Consider the following 21692-nt stretch of genomic DNA (forward strand, 5'->3'; position numbering starts at 1 on the left):
TTAGGTTGCGCCAGGTTTTAGTTGCAGCATTTGGGTTCCTTAGTTGCGGCTCACCAGCTCCTTAGTTGGGCATGTGAACTCTTAGTTGCAGCATGCATGTGGGATCTAGTTCCCTGACCAGGGATTGAACCTGGGCCACCTGCATTGGGAGCTTGGAGTCTTAACCACTGTGCCACCAGGGAGGTCCCTTCATAGATTTTCTTGAATAGTTATTTCTTCATTTGCTGTTTGCCCTTAGGACTATTTCTAGAGGTTTTAATTATTGTGGGTTTTTTTTCATAATTTTCACCAATTTCACTGGAGAGTAGGTCAGCAGATCTCCAAGTCCTTCCCCCACTGTTTGCCCTTAGGACTATTTCTAGAGGTTTTAATTATTGTGGGGTTTTTTTCATAATTTTCACCAGTTTCACTGGAGAGTAGGTCAGCAGATCTCCAAGTCCTTCCCCCACTGTTTGCCCTTAGGACTATTTCTAGAGGTTTTAATTATTGTGGGGTTTTTTTCCATAATTTTTAGCAGTTTCACTGGAGAGTAGGTCAGCAGATCTCCAAGTTCTTCCCCCATGTGATTCTTTTTAATCCGCCTCTTATTCTTGCATGTTATCCTAGGGCTTATTCATACTTCAGATAATGGGGGAGTCCATTAAGATTAGCACTGCAGTGACAATCAACTATATGTATTTTGTCTACTATTGCTCTTTGAAAGGCCTGCCTAGATAATTCTTTACAATTCTGCAGATAATGCCTTACCTTACCAAACTTAACTGTGAAAGTTCAGAACAAGCTGGGAAAAAGTGAACTTATTTGTGTAGGAGTGTTTTTAGTGCCTCTGTTAGAAGTGGAGGAGGTGAGTAGGAATTTCATACTGTAGGGAGAGTGCCTAAAAATAATTTACTTAAAACTTTGAAGGCAGTAAGTTTTAATTTTAATGTTTCTCACTAAAACTTATAAATTTCTATTAAGTTCTTTTTTTTCTTTTCTTTTTTTCTTTTTTTTTTTTTTTTTTTTTTTTTTTTTTTTTGCGGTACGCGGGCCTCTCACCGTTGTGGCCTCTCCCGTTGCGGAGCACAGGCTCTGGACACGCAGGCTCAGTGGCCATGGCTCACGGGCCCAGCCACTCCGCGGCATGTGGGATCCTCCCGGACCGGGGCACGAACCCGTGTCCCCTGCATCGGCAGGCGGACTCTCAGCCACTGCACCACCAGGGAAGCCCTTTTCTTTTTTTCTTATTGGAGTATAACTGCTTTACAGTGTTGTGTTAGTTTCTGCTGTAAGTTCTTAAAACTTGTGAAGTAAGCAAGCTTTTAAGTTCCTATTATCCAGTTTTTGTTGTAATGTGGGCTTAACAAATTGTATACACCACAGTTAAGTTGTTTGTTCCTTAAAATCATTATCTAGCAATACACACAGAAACACAGACACACAAACAGACACACATCTCCTTCCTTTTAAACAGAAATAGCAACATACTATATATATTGTATAGAATCTTGCTTTTTTTCTCTCTTTTAATTTTTTTAATTAATATACTTTACTTTTTTAGAGCAGTTTTAGGTTTATAGAAAAATTGAACAAAAAGTACAGGGTTTCCCTATATCCTCTCTACCCCCACCCACACAACACAGTTTCCCTATTATTAACATATAACATTAGTTTGATACATTTGTTAGAATTGATAAACCAATATTTATACATTATCATTAATTAAAGTCCATAGTTTATATTAATATTCAGCCTTCGTATTGTGTTTCCTATGGGTCTTGACAAATGTATAATGTCATGTATCTACCATTATGGTATCATACCGAATAGTTTCACAGCCCCAAAAATCCTCTGTGCTCTACCATTTTATCTTTCCCTCCTTTTCCCTGAACCCCTGGCAACCACTGATCTTTTAAATCTCTCTATACACTTGCCTTTTCCGGACTGTCGTATAATTGGAGTCATACATTACGCAACCTTTTCAGATGGCTTCTTTCACTTAGCAATGTATATTTAAGGTTCCTTCATATTTTTTATGGCTTGATAGCTCATTTCTTTGTAATCACTTAATATTCCATTGTATGTATGTCTGACAGTTTGTTTATCCATTCACCTGATGAAAGATATCTTACCTGCTTTCAAGTTTTGGTACTTATGGATAAAGCTGCTATGAGCATTCATCTGCAGGTTTTTTGTGGACATAAGTTTTTCAACTCATTTGGCTAAATACCAAGGAGTGCAATTTTTGCTGGATTGTATGGTAAGACTATGTTTGGCTTTGTTAGAAGCTGTCAAACTGTCTTCCAAAGTGGCTGTATCATTTTGCATTCCCAACAGCAATGAGTGAGAGTTCTGTTACTCCACGTCCTTACCAGCATTTGGTATCGTCAGTGTTTTAGATTTTAGCCATTCTAATAGGTGTTTGGTGGTATCTATCTCATTATTGTTTTAATTTACAGTTCCCTGATGACATATGATGTTGAACATCTTTTCATATGCTTATTTGACATGTGTATATCTTCTTTGGTAGGGTGTCTATTCAGATATTTTGCCCAATTTTTAATTTGATTGTTTTCTTTTTTATTTATTTATTTGGTTGCACAGGGTCTTAGTTGCAGCAAGTGGGCTTCTTAGTTGCAGCTCATTAGCTCCTTAGTTGCGGCTCAGCAGCTCCTTAATCGCAGCACGTGGGCTCCTTAGCTGTACCATGCACTCTTAGTTGCGGCATGCACGTGGATCTAGTTCCCTGACCAGGGATTGAACCCGGGCCCCCTGCATTGGGAGTGTGGAGTCTTATTCACTGTGCCACCAGGAAAGTCCCTGATTGTTTTCTTATTATTGAGCTTTAAGAGTGCTTTGTATATTTTGGATGCAGTTCATTTATCAGTTATGGGTTTTGCAAATATTTTCTCCAACTCTGTGGCTTCTCTTTTCAGTCTCTTAACAGTGTCTTTCATAGAGCAAAAGTTTTAAATTTTAATGATGTACTTCTTAGCCTTTTATCCTTTTGTGGATTATGCTTTTAGTATTGTATCTAAAAACTCATCACCAAACCCAAGGTCATCTAGATTTTCTCCTATATTATTGTCTAGAAGTTTATAGTTTTGCATATTACATTTAGGTCTATGATCCATTTTGAGTTAATTTTTGTGAAAAGTGTAAGCTCTATGTCTAGGTTCATTTCTTCTTGTGTATGGATTTCTAGTTGTTCCAGTATCACTTATTAGAAGGACTTTCTTTCCTGAATTGCCTTTGCTCCTTTGTCAAAGATCAGTTGAGTATATTTCTGTGAGTCTATTTCTGGGCACTCTATACTGTTCTCTTGATCTTTTTGTCTATTTTTTCACCAATATCACACTGTCTCACATACTGTAGCTTTATAGTACATTTTGAAGTCAGATAGTGTCTTTCTTCTGACTTTGTTCTTGTTCGACATCATGTTGGCTTTTCTGGTTCTGTTGCCTTTCCATATAAACTTTAGAATCAATTTATTGATATCCAAATTGGATTTTTAAAAATAAATGTATTTATTTATTTTTGGCTGCGTTGGGTCTTCATTGCTGCGTGTGGGCTTTCTCTAGTTGTGGCGAGCGGGGGCTACTCTTTGTTGCGGTGCATGGGCTTCTCATTGCGGTGGCTTCTCGTTGTGGAGCACGGGCTCCGGGCACACAGGCTTCAGTAGTTGTGGCTTGTGTGCTGTAGAGCGCAGGCTCAGTAGTTGTGGTGCACGGGCTTAGTTGCTCCGCGGCATGTGGGATCTTCCCAGACTAGGGCTCGAACCCATGTCCCCTGCATTGGCAGGTGGATTCTTAACCACTGCACCACCAAGGAAGTCTCCTCCAAATTGGATTTTGATTGGGATTGCATTGAATCTGTAGATCAAGTTGGGAAGAACTGACACCTTGACAATATTGAGTTTTCCTATCCATGAACATGGAATGTCTCTCCATTTATTATATTTAGATCTCCTCTGATTTCTTTAATGAATCTTGCTTTTTTTACTTGAGAGTTTATCTCAGAGATCACTTTATATTAACACATGCAGATAGACCTACCTTATTCTTTTTAACAACTGAGTAATATTTCATTGTGTGGTTGTACAAAAACTTACATAGCTATTCCTGTATTGATGGATGTCTAGGTTGTTCCCAATCTTTCTACTACAAGCATTGCTGCAGTGAAATTCTCTTATAATTTATCTTTGTGCACAAGTGTGAGTAGATCTTTGGATAAGTTCTTAAGAATAAAGGTGTTTAGTCAAAAGTATGTACATTTAAAATTTTAGTAGCTTTTGCCAATTTTCCTCCAAAGAAGTTGTTTAAATTTATACTCCCAGAGCAGTACATGTGAGTATTCATTTTCCATAGCCTCACCAACATAGCAGTTATCAAATTTTATAATTTTTGTCAGTTGGATCAGTGAAAAATCTCATTATAGTGTTTATTTATAATTTCTTCTGAATGTAAGTTTGGGCATCTTTTTATCTATTTAAAAAACTGATTATGTGGGGAAAAAAGCTTGAATTATGGATGACTCACAATGCATTAAGATAAATAAATGAAAGTAAGTGATAAAATATTTAAGATTTTTAATTTTTACTTTCTAAGTACAAGATGATTTTAGTATTCAGCTATTCTACATCATAAACCATTTATCATAATGTCCTTATATAAGTATTTGAAACAATTTTAGAATTATAATTAATTATTTTGGACTGCTACATGGCTTCTCATGCAATTTGAATATAAACTATTTAAGTTACTAATAAAACATGATAATATTTAATATATATCCTAAAGTTGCTATATGATATTGTAGTGAAAATTGATAAATGATACCACTTAACCATTCTGTTTTCTTTAGCCTTGACTTTATTTTAAAAGTTATTTTTTAGGAAATTCCCTGGTGATCCAGTGGTTAGGACTCTGCACTTCCACTGCAGGGGGCATGGGTTCGATCCCTGGCTGGGGAACTAAGATCCCGCAAGCCCCACAGTGCAGCCAAAAAAAGAAAAAAAAAATTTTTTCAGAAAAGATGTTCTATATATTTTTCTATGAAAAGTGATTTATTCTTGTCTGTTTCAGACCTGTGGATATCTGGGCTTTGGGTTGTGTGATCATTGAGATGGCCACTGGAAATCCCTATCTTCCTAGCAGCTCTGATTTGGATTTACTTCATAAAGTTGTGTTAAATGTAGGTAGGTATTACTGAAATATACTGTTAAATGCCTCAAATAAGTGTTTCCAGATCAATTCTGCTTGATTTTCAAATTTAGTGTTTTCTTTATAAGAACAGGGAAGTGTATTTTTTTGATAGATGGGAGTAGATGGATGCTTTGGGCTGATAAAAAAGGTAGAAAATTCTCCTCCTTTTTTTTTTCTTAATATAAATTTATTTATTTATTTATTTTTGGCTGCGTTGGGTCTTTGTTGCTGCACACAGGCTTTCTCTAGTTGTGGCGAGCAGGGGCTGCTCTTCATGGTAGTGCTCCAGCTTCTCATTGCAGTGGCTTCTCTTGTTGTGGAGCATGGGCTCTAGACGCATGGGCTTCAGTAGTTGTGGCACACGGGCTCTAGAGCACAGGCTCAGTAGTTGTGGTACACTGGCTTAGTTGCTCCGTGGTGTGTGGGATCTTCCCGGACCAGGGATCGAACCCGTGTCCCCTGCATTGGCAGGCGGATTCTTAACCACTGCACCACCAGGGAAGTCCCTCTCCTCTGTTTTTGCAAATAATATTTTTCTTTGCCAGGATGCAAATAGCTATGCCATGTTTTGATGGTTGATACTAAGAAAAATAGTAAAATAGGAACCTACTTCAATTTGTCTGAAAGTTGTTTTAAAAGTTTGGCTTCTACAAATATTTGCTTCTTTCAAAGAGGACTTTTAATAGAGTTGATTTTGATGCTTTTTAAAAGTGCTTGGAGGACTTCCCTGTTGGCACAGTGGTTAAGAATCTGCCTGCCAATGCAGGGGACACGGGTTCGAGCCCTCATCTGGGACGATCCCACATGCCATGGAGCAACTAAGCCCGTGCACCACAACTACTGAGCCTGTGCTCTAGAGCCCACGAGCCACAACTACGGAGCCCCAGCGCCACAGCTACTGAAGCCCACGCACCTAGGGCCCATGCTCCACAACAAGAGAAGCCACCGCAAAGAGAAGCCCGTGCACCGCAACAAAGAGTAGCCCCCACTCCACAACTAGAGAAAGCCCACATACAGCAATGAAGACCCAACACAGCCAAAATAAATAAATAAATAAATAAATAAATAAATAAAAGTGCTTGGAAATAGAAAACCAATTATTTACTGAGAAAACTTTTTTTTAAACCACAGTAGATAAGCAGAGAGCTGATCTGCTTTGACTACCAAAACATTTTCATGGTTAGCATTGCTCATGCAGTTTCAAGGATTTTATATATATATACCTCTGAATGAGGAGCTTGAGGAGCCTTTTTTGTGGTGAGGAAGCTATACATAAACATGTAATTACAGGATCATGAGAAAGGTACTGTGAACAACTATAAAAACCGTGTATCTGGGTAAATATTGATTAAAGATACAGTTCAGAGCCTTAAAGCATCAAACTTTTTTCTGTCATCTTTTTTTTTTTTTTTTTTTTGTGGTACGCGGACCTCTCACTGTTGTGGCCTCTCCCGTTGCGGAGCACAGGCTCCGTACGCTCAGGCTCAGCGGCCATGGCTCACGGGCCCAGCTGCTCCGCGGCATGCGGGATCCTCCCAGACCGGGGCACGAACCCGCGTCCCCTGCATCGGCAGGCGGACCCTCAACCACTGTGCCACCGGGGAAGCCCCTTTTCTGTCATCTTTAAAGTTCTGGTTATGAGATTAATGTTAGAAGGACCTCTAGAGATGGTGGGATCGATTTTGTTATTTTACAAATGAGGAAACCAAGGCACAGAAAAGGAAGATTTGCCCAAGGTCACAGAATTAGTTATAGCAGAACTAGTGCTAGAACTTAGCTCTCTCCACTCCTATTTATAGTTCTTTCCATTCTACTACTACTCTATAGCCTTGTTTCTTCTTTGCAGGGTTCCTATTTCTATATAATTTTAGTATTTTAGCTGTTTTGAGTAAGGCTTTGCTGATGAACACTTGCTAGTTAAACCATTTATATACCCTTATAGAAATATGTAAAAGTTTGAATGTGCCTTTTCTAGTGGCATTATACGTCTTGTATTTTGGGAAAAGAATATGCACGTGGTTTTATATTTTCTACTGCCTATGTACTATCAATAGATTACTGGGGAAACTCACATTTTTTTTGCTGTATTCAGATAGTTCCTTGTTCAACTTTAAAAAATTAAAAGAACTTAACTGTTATTCTCCCTTTTTAGTAATTTAATGCAGACTACATAACAATTTATTATTTTGATTGTAGAATAATTTCCTGGTTTTCTTATGTATATATTTTTTCTCTTTTCAGGCAATTTGACACCTCACTTGCAGAATATCTTTTCCAAGAATCCCATTTTTGCTGGGATGGTCCTTCCTCAAGTTCAACACCCCAAAAATGCAAGAAAAAAATACCCAAAGCTAAATGGATTGTTGGCAGATATTGTTCATGTATGTTAAGAGATTAAGGATTTATACTGGGAAATTTGAATAAATTATAATACAGTTTTAGGATATTACTTTAATGAAATTCTGAAAGGATTCATGAAGTAATGTTATCTGTTAAAAGTTACTATATTCCTCTGTCTTTATGTCTTAAGTTCAGAGAAATTAAAAGTCACAGACTGTTAGAAATGAAAGGCCCCTGGGGTAATCCTTTCTATTATTTTTTGTTTATCCCAATTTTATTGATAATTAGGGATAAACTGGAAAATTTAAAGGACTTACCATGTTTATCAACACCTCTTAACAGCCAGTCTTCCTAGCAATCTACCCAGGGGATTTGTTCCTTGTACAGTGGTATTCTAATGTATGCACAAGGCGTTCGCAGCTGCAGTTTTAATGTTGTTTGAGGATACACCAGTACCAAAATTCAGGTTGAATCGGAGGAAGCAAAAACATTATATAGCACTTTTAAGTTAGTTTAAAATTTAAATTTTATTTTGAACTACATAATAAATACACCAGCATACTTAGTACAAAATTCAAAATGTGAGAGAGTTACTTGTTTCTATTTATTTTCTCTTTCCAGCCAATTTCCTTTCCCAGGGTCAACTAAGGTATCTTGTTTCCAATGTACAGCCCTTAAAAAAGTAGTTACCTAAATTTCAAAGCAAGTATAGTGTGGTGTTTATAAGAAGGGGCTCTGGATTCACATGAACTTTGTTTAAAACCCAGCTCTGTCACTAATTAGCTCTGTAAACTTGAGCAAGTCAATCTCCATGCCTCAGTTTACTGGGCTATAAAACAACATTAACAATATTTATTTTCTGGAGCTGGAGGATTAAATGAGGTAATGGTAGAAATATTCTCAGCACAGAGCCTTGAATAAGCTATCAACAAATGTTGTTAATATTAACTGTTGTTGCTGTTATTTAGATAAAACTAAACATATGACATGTAACATCTAAAGACTATTATCAAAGGAAGAAGGTTGTTTCTTTGGTACTTGGAAAGAACTAGAGTTTATTAAAGGATAAGACTTGTTTACTATATTTTCACTTCAGTTTCTTTCTTTTTTCATGTCATAGTTTTGATCATACAAAGAATACATAATGATCATTAGAAAAATAGGAATACTTGATAAACAGAGAGGAGAAGTTAAGATTTTCCCAACCCCACAATCCAGGAAAAATTACTATTAACATTTTGGTTTATATACTTCTGGGCTTTTCCCAACCAACTACATGCATAGAAGTTTATGCTTTTTAAAAGGTATCATATTTTACACACTGCTGTGTAACCTGTTTATTTTCACTTAGCAGTATATTTTAAGCATACTACCATGTCAGTAAATGTGGAGCTACATCATAATTTTAGGGTTTACATAGTGTTTCATTGTATGACTGTACTATAGTTTATTTAACTGATCTTGCAATTTGGACATTTGTTTTCAGGTTTTTTCTCTCACTATTGGTAAAGTTGCTACAGTGAACATCTTTTATATGTCTTTATGAACTTGTATTGTTTGCTTGGGATAAATTCCTAGAAGTGTGACTAGTGGGCCAAAGGGTTTACACTTTTTAGGACTTTTGATATATTTTGCTGTTTTTTTCTCCAGAAAGCTTTCATTAATTTATACTCAAGTAGCATTGGATATAAATCTCCATTCTCAATCTAACATTGAATATTATAATTTTTTTATTTTTAAATTTTATTTATTTATTTTTGGCAGCATTGGGTCTTCGTTGCTGTGTGCAGGCTTTTCTCTGGTTGTGGCAAGTGGGGCTACTCTTCATCGTTGTGCATGGGCTTCTCATTGCGGTGGCTTCTCTTGTTGAGGAGCACGGGCTCTAGGCGCGTGGGCTTCAGCAGTTGTGGTGCATGGGCTCAGTAGTTGTGGCTCTCGGGCTCTAGAGTGCAGGCTCTGTAGTTGTGGCTCACGGGCTTAGTTGCTCCGCAGCATGTGGGATCTTCCTGGACCGGGGCTCGAACCTGTGTCCCCTGCATTGGCAGGCGGATTCTTAACCACTGCACCACCAAAAAAGTCCCAGAATATTATAATTTAAAAAATACTTGCCAACTTAATAAACTAGAAATAAAGTACCTTTCTTAAAATTGCACTTAGGTTGTTACAGGAAAGTTGGACATTTTACTAATATTAATTGCTCATTTGTATTTCTTATTTTAAGAATCCTTAACCTATTTGTCATTTCAAGTACCTTTTTATATTGATTTGCAAAATAATAAACATATTAGTCTTTTGTTGTATATGTTGTAACTACTTTTTTTCAACTTGAATAATCTGGTGATTTGGAATGCCACATTTATCATAGACAAAATGCTTATACATGCTTGGGTCTGTTTCTATTTTGTTGATTTCTCTCTTTATTCTAGTACAGATACAGTTTTGATTGATTAGTGTAACTTTAAAATACATCTTTTTGTTTTTTGGCCACACCACACGGCTTGCGGAATCTTAGTTCCCCTACCAGAGATTGAACCCAGGCCCCAGCAGTGAAAGCACCTAGTCCTAACCACTGGACCACCAGGGAATTCCCTAAAATACATCTTAATACCTGGTGTAGAATGTATTTTTTTCCTAGATTTAAATTTTTTAAACAATTTTATTGCGGTATAATTTCTGTACAGCAAACTATATGTATTTCAGGTGTATAATTTGTTGAGTTTTGATAGATGTATACACCTGTGAAACCACCACTACAACAAAGATACCTAACATTTCCATCACTCCCCAAAATGTCCTTGCGTCCTTTTGTAATCCATCTTTCCCTTCATTCCTATCCCCAGATAACCACTGATTTACTTTGTCACTATAGTTTACATTTTCTAGAATAGTCTACAAATGGAATCAAACAGTATATACTCTTTTATGTCAGGCTTCTTTATCAGCATTGTAGTCTAGAGATTCAGTTCATGTTTTTGTGTGTATCAGTAGTTTGTTCCTTTTTATTGCTGAGTAGTATTACGTTGTATGGATATATCACAATTTTTTATCTATTCTCCTGTTTTGGGTTGTTTCTTCTTTTTTGGCTTTTACAAATAAAATTACTATTAACATTCACTTATAAGTCTTTGTGTAGATGTGTATTTTTATTTTCGGGGGGAACTGCCAGTCTGTTTCTCAAAGTATGGTATTTTACATTTTCCAAACTAGGGCAAGTATTTAAATTTTGTGAATTATATTATTCACAGAAAGAATATTTATCTGCTTCTAATAGGCTATGACCTTTTAGCATTTTTCTTCCTAAGTTTTGTTGTTGGATAACTATTATGTTCTAAAATAAGCACAGGGTTTCCCTGGTGGCACAGTGGTTGAGAGCCCGCCTGCCGATGCAGGGGACACAGGTTCGTGCCCCAGTCCAGGAAGATCCCACATGCTGCAGAGCGTCTGGGCCCGTGAGCCATGGCCGCTGAGCCTGCACGTCCGGAGCCTGTGCTCCACAACGGGAGAGGGCACAACAGTGAGAGGCCCACGTACTGCAAAAAAATAATAATAATAAAATAAAATAAAATAAAATAAAATAAAATAAGTACATATTTTTAGCTAGTTGCAGTCTTAAGGATCTGAATATTCCCACATCATAAAGATGATAACGGACTCAGTTTTACTTTGTGAGTCAACTTTTTTTTAATTGTGGTAAAAAACACATAACATATAATCTATCCTCTTACCAAATTTTAAAATGTACAATACAGTGTTAACTATCTTCACATTGTTGTATAGCAGATCTCTACAACTTTTTCTGTGAATCAATTTAAACATACACCTTTTGAAATAAACAAAAGTGTAATATCGTATGCAATTACTTTGGATATTTTGGACTTTAACTATCTTTTCTATTTATGAGATCTTAGGCAACTTACTTGTCCTCTCTGGGCCTTAGTCTTCTCATCTGTACAATGAGGATAGTAATACTACCCACCTTGTAGGATTGTTGTTGGGATCAAGTAATAGGAAAAGGCTAGATAAGAGTGTTGTATGGCACATAGTAAGCATAAATAGAAGTTAACTATTATTAGTATGTTTTGCCTTCGTTTAGAGGAAGAATGAATATTATAAGGCAAATAGGTTTTATTCAAATTCTATATTTAATATTTTGATTAAAGAAATGTGTTCTATTTATAATTATATTATTTAATTATATATAGATTCATTATGTGCATCTTATTTTCCAAAACTCTTTTTTAAAATAATTTAAAATTTTTTATTTATTTTATTTATTTTTGGCTGCATTGGGTCTTCGTTGCTGTGCGTGGGCCCTCTCTAGTTGCGGCGAGCGGGGGCCACTCCTCGCTGTGGTGCGCGGGCCTCTCACCGTGGTCGCCTCTCCTGCTGCGGAGCACAGGGTCTAGGTGCGCGGGCGTCAGTAGCTGTGGCACGTGGGCTTCAGTAGCTGTGGCACGTGGGCTCAGCTGCTCCGCAGCATGTGGGATCTTCCTGGACCAGGGCTCGAACCCACATCCCCTTCATTGGCAGGCACACTGTTAACCACTGCACCACCAGGGAAGCCCCTTATCCAAAACTCTTACTTCCATTGTCTCTTTTTGTTTTGTGGGGTTTTTTTTGGTTCTCTATTCAGTTGAAGTCCTCCCAAGATAGGGAAACAGAAAAGAGCTGTTCTGATAATGGGTTATTGAAAGATTTGGGGGCTTGGATATTTGTGAAACTTTTATGCCATAGAAAGAGCACCAGATTAGTAATCAGACAATATGAATTAAAATTCTAGTTTGGAAAATCACTAATCATGCCTCTAGTTCTGTAAAATGGAAATGATAATCCATGAACTTTCCACCTTACAGGGCTGATAAGAGGATCAAAATGAGCTAATTAATTCCTGCTAATTCCAGCAGAAATAGACTTCTGTTTTGGCTAGAATCACAGACCATTTAACCTGTAATAATGCCTTACAAGTACAAATTTCTTAGGGAAATAAGTGGTCAGAACTCACTGTCAGAAGTTCCTGAGGTCTAATTCCATCTTTTCAAGAACTATTTTAGCTCTGGGTAATTAATTACACCTACATTTGTGAAATAAATTTAACATTTACCTTTAGAAACCCTGTTAAGAGTTTGTTTAACATAGAATCTTTTTTCATTTTCTAGGCTTGTTTACAAATTGATCCTTCTAAGAGGATATCATCTACTGATCTTTTGCATCATGAGTATTTTACTAGAGATGGATTTATTGAAAAGTAAGCATTTTGAGTGAGTGTGGACTTTTTCGTGTTTTATATTAGGATGTTTTACTAGCATGAAAATTGCTATGTAGGTTAATGTTACACAACAGAAGAATTCAATTTATCAAAAACTTACTGAGTTTCTGTATTGACTAAGTATATGGTAGACTTACAGGTGTCATGGTGAAAATTCTAATAATAAAAAAAAGTGTACATAACATTCATTACACAGTTACTATGTCCTAGGCAGTGTGCTAAGCTCTTCACATGCATTTTCAGTTCTCATTATAGGCCAGAGATAACATTAAATAAACAATCAATAGTTTCTAGCTTTGTTACCATTTAGACCTCTGACTCAGAATAGTCCAGTTTTTCCTCTCTGATAGCATCTCTGATCTACATATTACAATTAGCATTCATTTCACAGATGATTTTTTTTCTCTGCTTTACATATTCTCTGTTGCAGTTCCTGTTGTTTTGTTCTCCCCATCAAACTGGAAGTTCCTTGAAGACAGGGACCATGCCTCTTAAAGCCTGTCTCTGTCTCACATTGTATCTAAAATATATAATGACAATGTAGATTCATAAGTCAGCCATGCTTTTTAAAAAAACACACCATTTTCTATTTGGGCTTTGAAAGAAACAGGAAAAGTTTCCCATTAATTGAAAAATCATTCAGTTTGCCTTTGGATACGAGGTCACAAACATGAATATTAATTAAAAATGTGATGGAGTTAAGATCAGGCATAGAAAAGACCAGGACCTCCATTGAAGATAGACCAAAATAGAAAAAGGCAAAGAAAAGGGAATCTTTGAGAGTAACTAGAACTTCAGGCATTTCAGGAATTTTAATCTAAAAAAATGAGAAGATATATTAAAAGTGCCATTGATAAGAAGTGTCAGTTACTGAATAAAAAAATTGCTTCCTATCAATTCTACATAGACTGATTTCTCTTGGGTATTTAGATATTAGGATTTTACTACTATGGGGTGAAAGTTCTTGAGTTCCAATAATAGAAGCCTCAGAAAATGTTTGGGGGAAGACCTTTTACTTGGATAAGAGGCCTCTTTTTTTCATGGACCTTCTGCAATGCAAGGAAGTTTTAACAGAAATGTGCATTTTCTTATTCAGCCAAACTAATGATACTGGTTATTTTCTTCATCTCCTCACACTACCCTTTACTATAATTCTAGGGAAGAATTCATTCATGGTAGAATTCATTCAGTCCCAAACTGATGGCTGCTTCAAGGAGGGAAACTGTGCAACTCCGGGAGAGGGGTGGGAAGGAGACTTTTCGGTATAACCTTTTGAGTTTTGAGCCATGTGAATGGATTTTCTATTAAAAAATAAATAACTTTAAAAAAGTCTAACTAAAACCAAAACAATCTCCCTTCAATATTGATGTATTCTATTACATTTTGTTCTGAAAATATTTGTCTAGAGTAAGATTTTAGAAACTAGTTCATCTTTTAAGTCCTGTTACTTTGAAGAACCACAAAAGGGACAAAGTGGGCTGAGTCTTCCTTGAAAATAATAGTATATTTATCAAAATTAAAAACTATGCTTTTTGGGCTTCCCTGGTGGCGCAGTGGTTGAGAGTCCACCTGCCGATGCAGGGGATACGGGTTTGTGCCCCGGTCTGGGAGGATCCCACATGCCGCGGAGCAGCTGGGCCCATGAGCCATGGCCGCTGAGCCTGCGCGTCCGGAGCCTGTGCTCCGCAACGGGAGAGGCCACAACAGTGAGAGGCCCGCATACCGAAAAAAAAAAAAAAAAAGATGTTTTTATTAAGTAAACTTTGCATCACAAAAGGAATCTAATTCATATGTCTATCTTGTAAAAGTTTTATTAATAGTAGATTACCATGGAAAAATTTTAGAAAGATGTATCTTTACCAGGAAACAATTTGTATTAGGTAAATATTGTGCCATCTCTCGGCATGCATTACTGATAACTTATTTATGCTGTAGCTCAAATGCAAATTAATTGATTAGAAAGTCTTTTAAAGATAAAATACTCTATCAACATAAATAAAAGTATTTGATATTGCTTGTTTTATCAGATTCATACCAGAACTGAGAGCTAAATTGCTACAAGAAGCAAAAGTCAATTCATTCATAAAGCCAAAAGAGAATTCTAAAGAAAATGAATTTATGAAAGATGATAGAAAAACAATTTATACCAATACACTGCCAAGTACTTCAGTTTTGGGAAAGGTAAAAATCGGTCTTCTTTTTAGCCAGTATAACTATTTTATAGTTAGTACTCTAATGATAAAAATAACTGTTCTCCTGACTCAGATTTTGGATGTATCTTTTCTAGGAAATGGAAAAAGAGAAAAAGCCCAAGGAAATCAAAGTCAGAGTTATTAAAGTTAAAGGAGGAAAAGGAGATATCTTAGAACCAAAAAAGATAGAGTGTGAAGGTGGACATTGTCAACAGGATGCAGCTGAAACTGCTCATACTATGTCTCAAGATATAAAACCTGTAATCAGTGAACCACCAAACCCTGTCAATCCCAGCACTAACTCTGTGGTCATGAAAGACAATCCACATGCTGGAAGTAGTATGAGGATGCCACCCATCAGTCTAACTAGCAGGAATTTGATGGCTTCAAATCCTAATTCAAATCTCTCCCATTACAATTCAAGGTGAGTTTTAATAGAAAAGAAACAGAAGATAATGGACATAAGTAATACAGTGTTTTTATATAATGGTATTTCAAAGAATCAACTTCGTAGTGTCTATATATAAATGAATTTGAAGGTATATTGAAATTATAATCATATAATGGGCCATTACTAAGTGCTTCGTATGAATGCTACAGAAGAAATTAACTTTTCTTGGCTATCTAGGTGTTTAGTTTTTCACTAATGCTGTTTGGAAAAACCTCATTAAAAAAAAAAAAAGTCCCTCAGAAAAATTACTTCCCATTTGAAGAGAAAAATGTAGTGTGACCTCAGTTTTGGTATTGATGTGCCTTTGAATAATAAAGTAAGCTTTATTTTTGTATCATAGCAAATTGTCTAAATGGAGAAAAGATAGTTGAAAATAATCGTGTGTAGTCAAGTAGCTTTTCAAGGTCAAATTTTGGGAGAAAAACAGCATATTGGACCGATTTTAGATTTAACTACTAATACAGATTGAGAGACTGGTACCATGAGTCTGGTTAATCAAGGGCAGTGTAATGGATGACAAGGGTCTGCCTAGCAAGGCATCAGGGCCCATTCTAAATTTAGGGAAATTACTATGGCTCTAGTTGGAGAAGGAGGCTTAGTTCAGTTATCCTAAGCCAATCCTAACAGACTGATTTGGGCTATAAGTTGTGAAGCTTAGTGGTCTGCAGAGGTGGCAAGTGGACATGTCTGTACAACAGAATATAGACAGCAGGTGTCCAATCGTTCTTGAGGTGACTCCTAAACCATAGTTGCAATAACCATAGTTACAAACTAGCCTTGGTCAGACAGCTCGGAAGTTCATGAACCCAGTAGTTAAGAGATCCAGGTTCAGAACAGACAGAAGGGACCAAGTAGGCCAGCTGGAGTAACCTCACAACATGGTTGTCACCACTGATGTTAGCCATGAGTGAGTTGTTCTCTGCACTGTTTTCACCTTTTTACTTAGAGCAATTGGTACTTAAGGACTAACAGTTGCATTTTCGCACTTATTGTTCAAATAGTAGACTACCATGGTATAACATCATTATTGAAGCTAAAACAGAAGCACTTCTGGGAAGTTCTAATAACTTCTCATTTTTTTAAATAATAGGTTAACTGAAAGAGCAAAAAAGAGACGTACTTCTTCACAATCTGTTGGACAAGTTATATCTAATAGGCATGAGGATACAAGTCCCACTCAAGTAAGGCAAGAAGCTCGTCATTAAAATATGGCCTCTTTCAACATTATCCCCCCACCTTCTGTCATTTTCTCTATGTTTGGGGCTCTAACATTTTTTTTAACGTGCTTTTAGTTTCCTTTTTTTTTTTTTTCCTGAGGTGAAAATAGGTCATCATTTCCTTAGTGCTTTCACAATTTTAATTTCTTATAACTTGATTTGTGTATTTAATGTGTGACTTGGGAAAAGAAGTTAAGATTTTCACCTTTAAAAGTCACAAGACTGGACTTCCCTGGTGGTCCAGTGGTTAAGACTCCACACTCCCAGTGCAGGGGCCCGGGTTCGATCCCTGGCTAGGGAACTAGATCCTGCATGCCACAATGGAGACCTGGCACAGCCAAATAAATAAATAAATATATATTTTTAAAAAGTCACAAGACTTTTTGGTTTTTCACTTCCAAGAAATGATTTTAATATCTTACTTTTTAGATTAAGAGCAATTACCAAATCGATAAATCTTTTCACAAAAAAACATAATCAATGTAGTTCATTTCCTCATTTTTCACATAGGAAAATAGTTCAATTAAAAATTGAAGCACAGGGGCTCCCCTGGTGGCACAGTGGTTGAGAGTCTGCCTTCCGATGCAGGGGACATGGGTTCGTGCCCCGGTCCGGGAGGATCCCACATGCCGCGGAGCGGCTGGGCCCGTGAGCCATGGCCGCTGAGCCTGCGCGTCCGGAGGCTGTGCTCCGCAACGGGAGAGGCCACAACAGTGAGAGGCCCACGTACTGCAAAAAAAAAAAAAAAAAAAAAAAAAAATTGAAACACAGTGTTATTTATAATAGTAAAACATTGAAAACAACACAAATCCATCCAAGAGCAAGTGACTGGTTAAGTACGTTAAAGTATATCCACACAGTGGGATACTATGCATTACATTGTAGAAGAGTGTTCATTAACCTAGGAAAGTTTCTATCATCTGTTGTCAAGTGAGCAAAAACAGGTAACACAAAAGTTTTTCCAAAATGCTGAGTTCACAAGTAATTTTTTCCTTTGGGTTTTCCCAGTGTCCAGAGCACATCATTTTGTAAATAGAAAAATAAGTTATTAATAAAACGAACTGAAGCAATTTGTCCAAAGTCAAAATGCAATGAATAGGATCAAAAATTAAAAGTTGAGACTGTGGTTCTCGTGATCAAGACTATTCTCAGCATATTGAATATGCTAGAAAAAGTTTACTTTATAAAATTTTTATTGGAGTTTGATCTGTTTATATGTTTGATGGTACTCTCTTCTACTTCTTACTTATTAAAATAACCTTGCAAAGATAGTTATTTGTATGCCTATCTTATACCATCGAAATGGCTGGCATTCGTAGGCTTGTCATTCAATAAGTAGTTACATACCTTTCTTCAAATTAACTCTTGTTTATTTGGGTTTTTTTAGAGCCAAATGGAGAAGGGTGTGTTTAATGAGCGAACAGGTCAAAGTGACCAAATGGCAAATGGAAACAAAAGGAAGCTGAATTTTTCCAGAACTAACAGGAACGAATTCCATTTCCCAGAATTGCCTTTCACAGTACAGTCAAAGGAGATGAAAGGAGTGGAAGGTACACATTTGTTGCATAGCTTTGGAAATCTACAGACTTAATCTTTTACAAGACCTTTTTTGGTAATATAACTTAGATGTTATAATGTGATTTAGGTAGAAAGGAGTATATTGCTATGCAAAATATTTTCAGCTGATGAAAAATTTTTTCCCATAATCAAATAATGGGTAAGACTTAAAGGAGATAACTTTAAAAAAGGGTTAAGAAAACTTTAAAAAGTAAAATTTTCATTAGCTCAATTTTGTTGGAATGTTAGAACAGTATTTGAGGAAGGTGTTTTGGTTTAGTATATGACCTGGGGTAAATCAGTTTCTTCTGTTTCTCTGTGATAACTTGCCCATATAATAGGAGGAATGATATGTGTGCTTCAGGCATCCAAGGATTTAGTAGATTAAGATTTATAACATGTACTGAGCTCATAAAATGAAACTCATTTCTTTGCAGTGCTATTATGTTTCTTTGAAGAACAGTGACACCTTGTGAAAAGATAATATAATAGCAAGAAAATAGTACTTGCATAGCTCAAGAGGAATTATCTGATCCACTTATCAGTTATACTCAGAATTTTATAAATAAATGTCCTCTTTATTTAGAGGACAGGCTGGTAGACTGTTAGTAAAATTATATAACAAATCATTTATATTTGGCACATCATACCATTACAACTCATGATTTGTTCAGTTCCTTTATAATAAACTCAGAAACTGACTTTAGTGTATATCAGAATTTCCATTTAAAACTCTTGAAAAGGAAAGTAAAATTTCAAGGTAGGAGTAACAAGTTCTCATTGTTGTATATATTTTTGCAAAAGTTAAACAGATAAAAGTGCTGAAGAGGGAATCAAAGAAAACAGATTCATCTAAAATACCAACTTAATACAGATCAATATCAAGAAAAACAAGAGGTAAGACTTTTTTATTTATAGCTTGTACTAAGTAATGCTGTTTAGAACCCTTGACTGAGTATATATTTTTAATTATTACTGTTGGAAAGTCAGATAAAAATTCATAATTCTGTAATCTTTGACCTCTAGAAACAGAACTAAAATTTCCTAGAATAACCAATTATGAAAGGTTTTTAAAAGTTATTTTTTGAGGGTAGTAAATACGAACTCTCATTTGAATGTTGAGTGATTGAATATATGGTACTCAGGGAAAATAGTATGTGTGTTATGTGTACTACCTGGTGGTGGGTAAACCATGCCAGAGGAAAGGAATAATGGTATAAACATAGGATTATACTGGCCACAAGAACATATGTATTTTGTCTTTGGCCTTTTTCTTCCTGTTTTTTTGTACAATTTACTCCCCCATCTCTGCTCTCTACCTACTGTCCTATCTTCAAAGATTTGCTCTCAGCTATCAGATAATCTTGAATTTTATTTGGGAATCTTGAAGCCATCAACATCTAAATGAATACTCTTTAAAGGTACTCTTTTAAGGGAAAGGGATTATGCTGAGCACCCACTGAATTAAATTATATTGACAGCCTTCTATCCTGTACACCTGTGAGGTCATTAACTTTATCTCAGTTTCTTATTTTCTAAATAAAATTGACTACATTTTTATTCATGATAAAATTAGTACATACTTCCTAAGGAAATTTGAAGAAATTAGAAGATAGAAACTTTGATCTGAAATTATGTAAGAAGGTATTTTAACTAAGTCTATTTAATCTCTACAACATTCAGGTAAGAGTTATCAGACACTGTTAGATATATTTTCACAGTGACATTTATGCCTTATTCCTGGACTAGAACTTGTTAACAACTCCACAGTCAACTTTGCAGAAAAGAAATATTTTCTAAGTAGAACAAGAAAGGCATTAATGGTCATCTTTTAGTTTGTTATAAAAAGTAATAAGGTGGCTTTAAACTTTTAAACCTGGGTCACAGCATGTTGAACAGCACACCATTTGCACATTTTTTGAATGATTGGGTGAGTTAGGGCTCTTGAGTTTGGGCAGACTAGTAATGTGCTACATGTGTTTATCCTACTGTCCTATGAGAGCCCCCAGAACTAAAATTACATTTTAATGCAGGAAGAAAGGAACTCTTAAGACAGTTCTGTCATTTTAAAAATACAAAAGTAAGTAGGAAAGGAAAACCCCTTTTTGTACATATGGTGTAGAACTCCTGAAAAGACGATCTTTTTAAGAGTAACATTGAGGGCTTCCCTGGTGGCGCAGTGGTTGAGAGTCCGCCTGCCGATGCAGGGGACACGGGTTCGTGCCCTGGTCTGGGAGGATCCCACATTCCGCAGAGCGGCTGGGCCGATGAGCCATGGCCGCTGAGCCTACACGTCCGGAGCCTGTGCTCCGCAACGGGAGAGGCCACAACAGTGGGAGGCCCGCGTACCGCAAAAAAAAAAAAAAAAAAAAAAGTAACGTTTAAAGAGTTGTAGTTGTTAGAAATACCCAGAAGTCATCAATGATGGTTGTAGTTTATTTGTACTAATCATTCAAATGCAGTTTTGACAAGCTACTCAAATTGCATATGACTGGTTCAAATGCTTTTAATAAATTAATGTCAGAATTAAGAAAATTTCCTAAATTTCGAGTTGGTAGTTTGTTAGTTTAGAGCTTGAGAGAATATGACATATTTTTAAAAACTAAGATAGGGAATGGCAACTTATTTGTTCTATTCATTGATTTGTTTTTGAATTACCAAGTCACATCCAGGCACTTCCCAGTTAATAGTATATACATGAACTGAATAGACTCTGTGACCTAGAGAGAAATTCTAATTACTGCTGATGAGTGAGTTAGGCAAGAGAGAAGAGTCCATAGGAGAGCCACCTTCAGTTTTGTCTCATGATGATAATAAGGAATACTTTGCTAAATAGTCTTCCTGTACCTTATAAAATAACCACTAGGTGCAAATTACAAGTACTTATCTGTGGCTGTATTTCCTTAGCCAAAGACTCACCATTTCCTCAATTAAGGTCCTGTTTCTATTTACTTTTTAGAATACAGGAAATGCACAAACTGAAAGGAAGAAGAACCTGCCAGATGTAGAGTAGAAAATGCAGCAGCTGAAAATTCAGGGAATCCCAGAATCACTGTATGGTTAAAAAAAATCCTTTTTATTAATATTACATACACAAAAATGCTGACTAGAGAATTCTACAGATATATCGTAAATCCGGTGTAGTTATGTGTATACTCACCTAAATTTGTTTTAAAATTTATTAATCTTTAAATTATTCATGTTTTCTTAATTTGAACATTAATTTATAAAAAATTCCTGACTGGTACATCCTAATAAAACTACAGCTTGCGTTAAGTCATATAATTTTATTTGATGACCTGTTATCTCAGTCATGTTTGATTAGTGCTCATTCTTAGCTTTGGTTCAGAACTTTATAATTATAGATGGAAAAGTTTCTAAGTGTGTAATAAAGTGAGATCTCAATGTCTGGGAGCACCAAACATTTCTGAGCAAACAAATACACTTAATAAGCATGAAACGTGGGTTTGGTTTCACACTGGACGT

The 21692-nt window shown here is 36.2% G+C and overlaps 1 protein-coding gene across 1 annotated transcript in view; it reads left to right on the plus strand.

Moving 5' to 3' along the window:
• CDKL3 (cyclin dependent kinase like 3) overlaps positions 1-19075 on the plus strand; it is a gene marked incomplete at its 3' end in the record, with an annotated part of 50767 nt that extends 31692 nt beyond the window's left edge. The window contains exons 5-12 of the mRNA XM_079701811.1: positions 5064-5176; positions 7425-7564; positions 12680-12768; positions 14817-14970; positions 15077-15405; positions 16523-16613; positions 18037-18199; positions 19011-19075. Of these exons, the coding sequence (XP_079557937.1) occupies positions 5064-5176; positions 7425-7564; positions 12680-12768; positions 14817-14970; positions 15077-15405; positions 16523-16613; positions 18037-18199; positions 19011-19075 (1144 nt within the window). The remainder of the gene's footprint in view (positions 1-5063; positions 5177-7424; positions 7565-12679; positions 12769-14816; positions 14971-15076; positions 15406-16522; positions 16614-18036; positions 18200-19010) is intronic.
• Between the last annotated feature and the right edge of the window lie 2617 nt (positions 19076-21692).

The sequence above is a fragment of the Hyperoodon ampullatus genome, assembly GCF_949752795.1.
Source record: "Hyperoodon ampullatus genome assembly, chromosome: 4".
Taxonomy (NCBI): domain Eukaryota; kingdom Metazoa; phylum Chordata; class Mammalia; order Artiodactyla; family Ziphiidae; genus Hyperoodon; species Hyperoodon ampullatus.